Genomic DNA, 12,246 nt, shown 5'->3' on the forward strand with positions numbered 1-12,246 from the left:
TATGCGCCTATGTATACGGCACTTGATAAATTAGCAATTGTCATGTCTTCACATGATAAAAACATACGTGAGGAAACATTTTCTAGAAACGGAAAATTTATAGATATGATTGAACAATATTCAAAGACACTATCCCCACAATTTATAAGGTTTGGGAAATCAACGTTCTTTAACATTGTGCAATGGTAAAACGCATAATCTGATATGTTTATAACATTTGGAGCTATGATTGTTTCAAGATCTATGCACATTTGGAATGCATGTTTCCCAATATAATTCAAAGCAGGCGCTTCAACAGAAATTAGCTTGTAGCAATTCTTAAATAAATTTTCTTCGAATCGAGAGATATTAGCAAAATAAATATATTTCAATTGTGTGCAATATTCGAATCCCATAAGAAAAGATGGGTCATCGTCAATTTCGATCTTAGTTTCTATAGAAATGTTGATCACATTGAGCAAGCTTACGAAAATCATTTTGAGGACATTGCTTTCAACAGAAACATTATCATAAACTGAAAAAGAACGAATTTGATGAAGCATGTCATAGACGTTAAAATCATATGTAATTTCCCCACTAAGAATTTCAAATTGTGAGAAATCTGTTGAGTTGTCAATATCTAACGCATTATAATATATTTCACGTAAGTTTCCACCGGTCACATGAATATTTTTGTTTATAAGAACTTCAATTAGTGAATAGGAAAAACAAGGCAAAAACAATAGCATTTTCTATTATCATAGAAAAAGGTTAAGTATTGAAATATTGTGTAAAACCATTAAAATCGCACAAATCTTTTTCCGTTGTTTCTGATGAGATGAAAACATAACCAAGATGATTTCGTAATCAAATAATGATTTTGGTAATTCGAAGAGAATAAAGACCCTCATAAATTTATTTTGGATTGCACAAGAAACCATTCATCCAGAAAAAAATTTATTCATAAATGACGATACTTCTTTTTCAAACGATGGCAAAATATCCGTTTTATCACAAAAAATATTCATTTCAAAAAGTTGCACAATGATCATTCAAACGTTACAGTCCTATCAAGATTTGAAGTTCTTGGAACAGATTGAATATTTATCGTATTTTTATAACGACAGTTTTTGCTGAAATTGATCGTCTTGACATTCAAAAAACTGCTACGATGCTTATCACAATAATGAGCCAAAAAAAATTAAATGTTCGGCAGAAAGCCTTCAGTCTCTTCTTTAAATTGCACATAAGGCACTCAAGTGCGACTCAATCCGCTGGCATCGTCACTCACAATATTTGGCACTTTTCACAAAATCACGAAATTTTCATTTTTTAATTAAAAAGTTCGCAATGTTAATTCTCGATTGGAAGCACATGGAATGTAGTTGTCAAATTAATTGGGTGTTGGCTTGGTCCATCGTCGAACGCTACGATAAATGAAGGAATCTTATAAATTCCGTAAGCGAAAGGAATGAAGTTAAATATTGCGGTCCAATTATTTTCCTTTGACAACAAAGCCTTTCTCATTCCTACCCATTGGCACCCCGCGAATTTCGTTTCGCTAGATTTAGAAGCTATTTGTTCATCGAGGATTAACGGCGCCGGTTGTAAGTAAATTTTGAAGTCGGTTTTTGGCGGTTGTTTCAGCGTCACTTTGCAATTCAATTTTGAGCCCAATTTAACGTTAAATTTATTGTTAATTTCCAAAATCAAGTTCAAACTTTCAGATTTTGGAATCATTTGGAAGCTTTTCATTGCTATTTCATCACCGCCGAAGTTAAACAACAAAGAAACCTGATTTTCTCCCAAGAAATGTTTTTTCCAAGCTTCGATTTCATTATTAGTTTCTACTCCAGAGAAAGATATGAATGAAAATGTTTGATTCTTTTGGATAACATTCTTTTGATCCATAATACTTTTCAACATTTTACCATTTGAATTTACGAATCCGATTAAGTTCACATTATTAATCATTGAAGTTATTGAACATAACAACAATGTATTTAATGTGTCATTGGGCTTTGGGAAGAATAACAAATCCGTTTTTATCGATTGCATAACCTTTAAAGTCTTCACCATATAAAATATTCGGCAATCATCAACTACAACAACGAAATGGAAATGGAATTTACCACTTTTATCAGCTCTAAGTAACATTTTTAATGTTGTTGATTCGTTAGGCTTTAATGAATGATCTATTTTAATAATATCGAAGTTATTATTATGTGATGAAGAACTTGCTTTATTTTTAGATGGTAAAATATTTTCTTTTTTATCTTCAGTTTGTAACCAATTTGATCTATCATAAACTAAAAATGTATTACCAGAATCAATTGTAGTATTACCAACGTTTGTAATTTTAATTTGGAATTGAATACATTGATATTCATATATCGAATTCTTAAATCCAATTAATTCCATATTTAATTTGGGATAATTTCGTACTGCTTTAAACACTAAAGGTTTACATTCTACTTCTGTTTCGACTAAGCCCCAATAATTCTTTATGAATTTATTAATAGTAAATATACCTTCAGATAAAGGAACAAATTTAAATTCGATAATTGTTGGCTTATTATTCTTATTATTACCAGGAATATTTTTATCATTAATTTCATTAATACTAAAATGTTTTTGATTATTATCTTTCCCTTCATAATTAGCAAATAAAATAACTTTCTTAAGTAATATATCAAACTTAAAATGATTATATAGTGGTACTGTTATTCGTACTTCATCTCCTACTCGAACTATTTTACTTGTGTTCATTTCTTCTTTCGAATCACTGTTACTTGACCACATAGTCTTAAATGATATATCTGATTTCGAATGTAAACTTAAATAATAATTATAAAAATGCATTAACTTCTTAAATGACTTAGAATCATAACCCCAATATTCTGGATTATTATATGAACATAATCGTAACTTACCAACTGTTAATAATGATTTAATTCGTTTCTCTTCTTCATTCGGTTCATATGATTGATTTTTAAAGACGGATAAAAACTCAGTTATAATATTATTATGTAATGATGGCATTAAATCATTTTCTAATGATAACATTTCTTTACATCCTTTGATAACACGTGGATATTCATTTAATTGATTTAATGTGTTTAACTTATGATACATTGTAAATTGATATAGAAAATGCCAATTGTTCGGTGGTAATTCTTTAAGTACCCATAATGAACATCGTAATGAATGATTTAATAAATTCGCTTCTTTATACTTTAAACATGCTTTAGCAGTATAAAATAAGCTCTTCTTTTTCGACTTCTCTAAACCTGATATTCGTTCATAGATTAATGCAATTAATGCTGTGCGAATTTGTGGATTAAAACTTGAGAATACCATAATGTTATCTGTGGCTTTGATTAATAATTTAATAGCTTCTGAACGATTATGTGTGACTTGATATATCTCAGCAATTAATAATGGTATCATGGTGACAAAGCGTATGTTTTGTGTGGTGATGTTCATGTCATTAAAGACGGAGTTAATTCCGTCATGGAACTTCTTTTGCATGTTCGGTTGTGCTGATGCTGATAAAGCTGCCATGAATTCACCAAATAATCGAAGGTCAGGAAAGATCCCATTCTTTAATGACATGTAAAATTCTTTATACATCGAACGAGCTTCTTTATAACGACCTGTGATCATATATAAAGATGCAAGCTGTAAACGGGTGATCTTCCGCATGGGGATACCCATGTAAACGGTCGTCTTGTCGGGCTTTTTGCCTTTTTGAATCCACCCCTTTAAACGGTTTTTCAGCTGCTTAGAATTTGTGATGGTGCTTTCGCATTGTTGAAGAAACGGATCAATGTGCATCTTTTGAAGTGAACGAATGATTGGAAGTGAGTCGTTAAGTTTAACCAAGTCACTATCATTAAGATTTTTGCAAAAATCAGGATCATCAAAATTAGGATGATGTGAAAAGAAATTGGTAAGTGTGTTATGTGTAGGTGTTGTTGGCGTGGATTTGTTGAATTCAATTGTGACACAGAATAATTCATCAAAACTGCCTTTGGGAGGTTTGGAATTTTCTGAAGATTTATCTTGAATAACAATGTGAAGAATAGGAATGGTGCTCTTAAATTCTACCATCCATTCAGGGAATTTTATTAATTTACGAACATCATCAGCTGATTTTGATGAAGATCCGCCATCTGAAACATAGGCAATACATTGTGGGAAATCACAGAAATCCATGTTTAAATAGAATTGTGATGAAAATAATTTCCGTGTCATTGAAGTATACCATGGAGGATTAGCAGCATCTGATGATGGATATTTTAAGGTTTCTGGAAGCCACTTTTGGACTGGAGATTTTTGTGGTATTATCTTACCACTTTCTTCGAATTCAGGTGTAACAAAGCTTTGTGAATATGCTATTGTTTCATCTAAAACTTCTTTCTCCATATTAATATAGCGAGCCAAGTCCATAGTTTCTACATCCAAAATTCTAACTGGAGGTTTAGCTTTAAGACCAAGTGCTAAAAAGATATCATTGAATGTAACTTTTGAATCTTTGATGATTTCATTTAGTTTATCTTCAACATAAAGAGCGCATAAGGGGGAATATCTGTGTGAAATAAATGTTTCTGGCTTGAAATCCCAAAAGATTTCTCCTTGGTTCATTTGTAAAAAAACCTCCAAAGCCCCAACAAATTTCAATGGGTAACCGTAATAGCTTACGCAACAGTTGTCCTGTAAACTATGGAATACATTTTCATATCAGCTGGGTCAAATTTTTGACAGTTGCTTCCCGGATTTTCAATGGTTTTTAATCGTTACCAAAATAAAAAAATAAATATAAGATTTCGGTTATTGTCAAAAATGAGAGTGAGTAAATTTTGATACGCCTGAAAAGGTCAATTTTTTTCAATTTGTTTTGAAGGCAATTTTTCCAAAAGTGTCGCTTAGAAGAATAACTTTTGTCTATATCTCTATATAGAAATTACTTTCCGAAAGTATTTCCTAATTTTAAATTGTATGGCTTTATTTGTGTATTAATTTTGTGATATTTGCATTTATTCCCCAAAATTTTCATTATATTACCAAATTTGTGAAATTGGTTACAATATATAAACTATTTAAATCAGTCAATTAATTTTATATGCTAGAAAAAGTGAACAGGGTGAAGTCATACAAATTTCCGCTTCATGTTAACATGAAGTAAAAATTTGTTGAATAATTTAAACCAATTGTTTTAACTATTGATACGCCTATCAAAAAATTAATAGTTTCTAAATAATTCTTTGTCAATTATTTTTAAATTTGAAATGTTTAAATTATTTTTTAGATATAGTTTTGACCCTGTAAATTTGTATTTTATAAATTCATATAGTTTTCGTTGACGAAATGACATTAAATTTCATGTGTATTACTAACGAAGAGCTTCTTTCTTCCTTTGTAATTTTATGAAAGCCGTTTATTTATAATGAGAAACAAAAAAAGTTTGTTAATATATGCTCTATTAAATCGATTATTCATATTATTACTCGGGCTCTTTATGCACAATATTACACAGGATTATGATTTATCAAATTCCAATTCAACTTTTATTAAATGGGATTCTATTTATTTTGTTGATATTGCAAAAAATGGATATACCTTTGAAAACGAACTTGCATTTTTCCCTGGCCTACCGCTTCTAATTAGGTTTATTCATAAAATTACATTTGGATTTTTATCAATCGAGGTGATTTCCCAAATTATTCCTTCAATTTTTTATGTTCTTAATTGCCTTGTACTTTATGAGTTAACTATATCTGTAGGATATTCACAACAATTTGCATATAGAACATCGATATTTTGGTGTATTTCTCCAATATCAATCTTCACATTTGCACCATATACAGAATCATTATTTTCTTTTCTTTCATTCTTTGGAATGCTAATGTTAACCAAGAAACGTTATTTTATTTCATTCCTTTCCTTTTTCTTAGCTTCAAGTGTTCGATCTAATGGATTCATTTCGGCCGGATTTCTCTTTTATGAAATCCTTACGACAATGATTACCTTTAATATATCAGCAAATTATAATATTTATACATCATTTATCCTATCTCTTTTAACATTTCGTTTAAAACTTTCGTTTAAATCTTTAATTCTGTTTGTTTTTGGGTGTTTACTTTTTCTTCCTTCGATACTTTTTAATGTTTATAGTCAAAAGGAATTTTGTCCTATTGCAGAATGGTGTGGTAAAGGACATTATCAATATGTGCAAAGTAAATATTGGGGCGTTGGATTTCTTAAGTATTGGAGAATTCATCAAATCCCAAATATTGCATTAGCATTTCCAATTTGTTATTTTTCTTTTTCATTTTTATGGAAAGCTAAAAATACAAAAAATGTTGGTGTATTCCCTTATTTTATGCATTTCTTGTTCTTGTTAGTGTTTTCCCTTTTGTTCGCACATGTGCAAGTAACAACAAGATTGGTGATGGCTGCTTCTCCAGCTGCATGGTGGGCATTAGCTGAATCTAAAAGTAAGTTCGCGATTATATTTTGCTTGACTTATGCAATAGTAGGAACTTCTTTATTTGTTAATTTTCTCCCATGGACATAAGACCTTTTGTGTATGACGTTAATTGACTTTTTTTAAGTTCTAAACAGACTTTTTAATAAATTTTGTTTTACTTATGCATAAAAATGCATTCCAATTTATAAAGAATATTTTTTATTATTTTACCATTTTCTTATCGTTAATGTTTTGCTGTTTATAAGTTCTGACTTTCGTCTGACTTAGAATATGAGGGATATTTTGGGGTGCCCCGGGTAATGCTGGGAAGCAAAACGCTTTACCAAAAGGAAAGCATAATTATGCTCAAAGAATCATTTCACCAGCTATCCCAATTACAAGAGGAATGCAGTCAAGATTTATCGAATTTACAAAAAGAATATTATTTAGCAAAAGAAGAATTAAAAACTAAAGCAGAAACCCTTTTTCAAATTATTTCTGAATTTGAAAAAAGAACTAACGAGGAACTTGACAAAATTTCTCTTCGTATTCATGATCTTGAGTTAATTGCAATATCATCATTTCCGATTCAAAGCCAATGTGTTCTTACATGTTGTAATGCAAAATGCATTTCATGCGCTTCTCACTTTATGTGTGTATGTTATGAAAATGGAAACATTGAATCTTATGATACAAATCATTTTTCTATAGTATCATCAATTCAACGAGTTGATTATGGGAAATATACAAACCTTGGTGGTGTTTCATTTTTTTATGCTAGTGAAAGATTATATGTTGGTTTTACATCAGGAATAATCATTACTTTTAATCTCCAAGATCTTCATAAAACCACAAAACTTGATTACCACAAGTGTGAAATTACATCAATTCATCAATTTAAAGCAAATTTAGCAACTGGCGATTCGAGCGGTTTATTGATAATTTGGGATATTGAAACATCACAGCGCATTATGATAATTCCTGATCACTTCTTACGTATATCTTCAATTACTGATAATGATCAAAATTTGATTATTACTGATCAATCAGGTTACACAAGTGTTTATGATTCCAATTTGTTTCAACAAATCGAAAAATTTAATGTTTCGAAAAACGTAAAATATATATTTACTTGCGAAAACAAAATCGTTACAGTTTCAAATGATTTACTTGTGTGGGAAGACAAGAAAGTCATCAAAACATTTGACGTTTTGCATATCGACCAAAAAACTTTATGCGCGATGAAGCCACGAGGCGTCTTGCTGATTGGATCATCGGAATCAACAGAGTTAACATTCGTTTTCATAAATTCGTATTTGCTGCCGAAAACAGTAAAAGCGTTGGAATCTCCGCCGCTTTCAATTTGTTATAATAAATCGAATTTCTACGTTTTGACGAAAGAAGGAAATATTTGTGTTTTAAGGCCAACGAAACAATAAATATGCGAAATGATTAAATAAAATGCGTTTTGTTCAATTGTATTAAAAAGACTTTATGTTTTTGATATTTAGTTCATGAAATATACTATTAGTTTTAAGTTGTTACATTTTAACAATAATTTTTCTAAATAAATTTAAAAATTTAATTATAAAATATTACGATTGTATGTTTGATAAATTCCAAAATTTTTTTTCATGTTCCGTAAACGAAATTCTGATCGATAAATAAGTTTAATATTCGATATATTTTATCATGAAGGTTATAAATTTGTTAACGTTGATTTTTAATTACTTATTAGATTATAGTCTATGTTTTTGTAAATCAAAATAAAATAGAAATGAATGAATTTTAATTTTATGCTCATATAATTTAAATGTTGCTAAAACGTATGTAAGCATTGTATCAATTTATTAATAAATGAATTTAAATATGATTAACAGTTACATAGAATGTAAATGCTAAGCATAAATGTATGGTAATATATGAATATGAAAAACACAAAATCAAAATTGTAAACATGATTCAAATTATTAATCATAAGTAAAATGTATTTAACTCAGATATAATTTAGCAAATTTAATACTTGTGAAAAAATTAGTGTTGAGTGAAGACATCAAAATATTAAATTTTTACACATGCAATATTGAAAAGTTTCATTAATCAATAAATTTAGAAAATAGTTTTGAAAACAATCAATTTTCTTAGAGAATTTTCATGTAAGAAAGAATTTAGCTACTTGCAAATATGCACAATGAAATTGAAGAAAACATACTAACCACATCTTATTTATCAGTTATTTGTCCAATTTTAAAATCATTTTAAGTTTTTAAGACATCATAAAAATCCAAAAATAATATTTATTGACATCAAACATTAAAAAGCATGTTAAATTGTCACCGAGCATTATCTGAAAAAAGTGTGTTAAACTCCCATTCTAGCAATCAGAAACAGAGACATTGGATTGTGATTTTGAAAACATGTTGAAATAAATTATGTCGATTTTGAAGAAATCATTACCAAAAGTCATTCGTATTGTTCATCTGGAAAAAAAAGATTTTTCTACAAAAAAAACTTAAATATTGGATATTTTAGAACCCACAAACTGTTGGACGTTTGGTAGATAGAATCTTCTTTTGTGATGAATGAGCTGGACGAATTGGTCTCTTGAGGATTGGGAACTTTACATTATCATTCAGGAACATACGAAGATTATGGTGAACAACATCTTCGTTTTTAATTTCACTTACACGAATGATGGAAATATTCTTTGCTTGTACATTGTGTGTTCCAGCCATTTCTTGGTAAAGACGGAGGACGGCACCTTCTGTAGTTGTATCACGGAATTCCTTGTAAATGTTATTGATTGAATTTGTTGCACGATATGTTAACCAAATACCGTAGTTTTTAACGCGTTCTGGTTCTGGTTCAATTACGTGTTTGACAGCAAGGATTTCACCATGAGATTTCTTAAGACGAGCAATACGGCGTGCAACACCCCAGAATTTGGATTTTGCGATGACCTCATCAGGAGCGAAAACTTGAACACGGATTGCTGCAGGGTTTGGAACAGCTTCAGTTGGTAAAGGACGAGCAATAACCTCGTAATTCTTGAGCATCCAAAAGGTCGGCCAAACCGCCACTCCCAATTCAAAAACGGTCACTTTTTATCGAAACCAACTTAAAAAGTGCCAACATAACATGGGAGACGAAGAAGATTCAAACCTTCAAAACATGGACGAAAATGACTATGCAATTCTTGGTGCTTACTCTAAAGGACCTTACACACGCGAAATATCTGAAACTGAAAAAGATATTCAAGATATTGCAAAACGAGTAGATCTAATTAAAGGTGTAAGAGAAAGCGATACTGGATTAGCTCCTATGAATCAGTGGGATTTTGATGGTGACCGAAATATGCTTGCAACTGAAGAACCATTAAATGTTGCTCAATGTGAAAAAGCTCTTCCACCTAATGATGAAAAGCAAAGATACATCATATCCATCTCCCATGTCGCCAAATTTGTAGTTGGCTTAGGCAAAAATGTTGCACCTTCTGATATCACCGAAGGAAGTCGAGTTGGAGTTGATCGTCGACGTTATGCAATTCAACTTCCCTTACAACCTCGTATTGATCCCATTGTCACCATGATGCAAGTAGAAGAAAAACCCGATGTTACATATACTGATGTCGGAGGATGTTCCGAACAAATTGAGAAACTCCGAGAAATCATTGAGATGCCCCTATTACATCCTGAGAAATTTGAGACCTTAGGCATTGATCCACCAAAAGGCGTATTATTATATGGCCCACCCGGCACCGGCAAGACCCTCTTAGCTCGCGCCATTGCCAACCGTACTGAGTCCGTCTTCATCCGCGTCATTGGAAGCGAGCTTGTTCAGAAGTACATTGGCGAAGGCGCCCGAATGGTCCGCGAAATCTTCCAAATGGCACGCTCCAAGAAGAGCTGCATCATCTTTTTCGACGAGGTCGATGCATTTGGCGGCACACGGCTCTCCGATTCTGACAGTGCTGAACACGAAGTGCAGCGCACAATGCTCGAGCTGATTACACAACTCGACGGATTCGACTCGCGCGGCAACGTCAAAGTGCTGATGGCGACGAACAAGCCGAACACGCTCGACCCGGCGCTGCTCCGCCCGGGACGGCTGGACCGGAAGATAGAGTTTGCGGTGCCCGACTTGGAGGGACGCGTCCAAATCTTCAAGATACACACGAGGTCAATGAACGTCGAAAGAGGCATCCGCTTCGACTTGCTGGCGAGGCTGTGCCCGAATGCGACCGGTGCAGACATAAGAAGCGTTTGTACAGAGGCAGGAATAATAGCAATAAGAGCAAGGAGAAAGGCAATCACCGAAAAGGACTTCTTGAGCAGTATTAATAAGGTTATAAAGGGTTACGCTAAGTTCTCAGCGACGCCAAGTTACATGCAATATAACTAAATGATTTTTTATTGATTTAGTTGAAATCGAAGTTTTAAAATGCTCAAAATATGATTTAATGCTAAGTCAAATGGCATTAGTTTGGATAGAAGCAGGCTGAATGGAAAGATAAATGATGTTATATCCTACAATATTATTTTAGCAGAGTTCCCTTATTTTATCATTCATTAGAAATATATTTCCAAGGAACAGCTAATTATTAAAACTTTAGAACAAATCAACAGATAGATAACTCATTATATTAGTAGACTCTAAGAATAATAATTTTAAAATTAATTATATATTCATTATTATAACAGCAACAATAAACAAATTTAATTATTATAATTAACTTAACAACAATTTTCTACATTCACTGAAATCACAACTATTTACATTTTCATTAATAATATCACAACTATTTACATTTTCATTAATAATATCACAACTATTTACATTTTCATTAATAATATCACAACTATTTACATTTTCATTAATAATATCACAACTATTTACATTTTCATTAATAATATCACAACTATTTACATTTTCATTAATAAATTCACAACTATTTACATTTTCATTAATAATATCACAACTATTTACATTTTCATTAATAATATCACAACTATTTACATTTTCATTAATAATATCACAACTATTTACATTTTCATTAATAAATTCACAACTATTTACATTTTCATTAATAATATCACAACTATTTACATTTTCATTAATAATATCACAACTATTTACATTTTCATTAATAATATCACAACTATTTACATTTTCATTAATAATATCACAACTATTTACATTTTCATTAATAATATCACAACTATTTACATTTTCATTAATAATATCACAACTATTTACATTTTCATTAATAATATCACAACTATTTACATTTTCATTAATAATATCACAACTATTTACATTTTCAGTAATAAATTCACAACTATTTACATTTTCATTAATAATATCACAACTATTTACATTTTCATTAATAATATCACAACTATTTACATTTTCAGTAATAAATTCACAACTATTTACATTTTCATTAATAATATCACAACTATTTACATTTTCATTAATAATATCACAACTATTTACATTTTCATTAATAATATCACAACTATTTACATTTTCATTAATAATATCACAACTATTTACATTTTCAGTAATAAATTCACAACTATTTACATTTTCATTAATAATATCACAACTATTTACATTTTCAGTAATAAATTCACAACTATTTACATTTTCATTAATAATATCACAACTATTTACATTTTCATTAATAATATCACAACTATTTACATTTTCATTAATAATATCACAACTATTTACATTTTCATTAATAATATCACAACTATTTACATTTTCATTAATAATATCACAACTATTTA

At 30.3% G+C, this 12,246-nt stretch overlaps 3 protein-coding genes across 3 annotated transcripts; 1 reads left to right on the top strand and 2 right to left on the bottom strand.

Moving 5' to 3' along the window:
* Positions 1 to 2,428: 2,428 nt before the first annotated feature.
* GO595_007882 (uncharacterized protein) lies at positions 2,429 to 4,626 on the bottom strand (the record flags this gene model as incomplete). Its single annotated transcript, XM_067921394.1, has 2 exons — positions 2,429 to 2,435; positions 3,215 to 4,626. 2 exons carry the CDS (start codon positions 4,624 to 4,626, stop codon positions 2,429 to 2,431), a joined length of 1,419 nt encoding a protein of 472 aa, XP_067771716.1.
* A 4,353-nt stretch (positions 4,627 to 8,979) lies between these two features.
* Positions 8,980 to 9,507, bottom strand: GO595_007883 (ribosomal protein L18ae; the record flags this gene model as incomplete). Its single annotated transcript, XM_067921395.1, has 1 exon — positions 8,980 to 9,507. One exon carries the CDS (start codon positions 9,505 to 9,507, stop codon positions 8,980 to 8,982), a length of 528 nt encoding a protein of 175 aa, XP_067771717.1.
* An 82-nt stretch (positions 9,508 to 9,589) lies between these two features.
* On the top strand, positions 9,590 to 10,852 carry GO595_007884 (26S protease regulatory subunit 7-like A; the record flags this gene model as incomplete). Its single annotated transcript, XM_067921396.1, has 1 exon — positions 9,590 to 10,852. The coding sequence occupies one exon, from the start codon at positions 9,590 to 9,592 to the stop codon at positions 10,850 to 10,852; it is 1,263 nt and encodes a 420-aa protein (XP_067771718.1).
* Positions 10,853 to 12,246: the final 1,394 nt, after the last annotated feature.

This window comes from Histomonas meleagridis (assembly GCF_020186115.1).
Source record: "Histomonas meleagridis strain 2922-C6/04-10x chromosome Unknown contig_6, whole genome shotgun sequence".
NCBI classification, from domain to species: Eukaryota; Parabasalia; order Tritrichomonadida; family Dientamoebidae; genus Histomonas; species Histomonas meleagridis.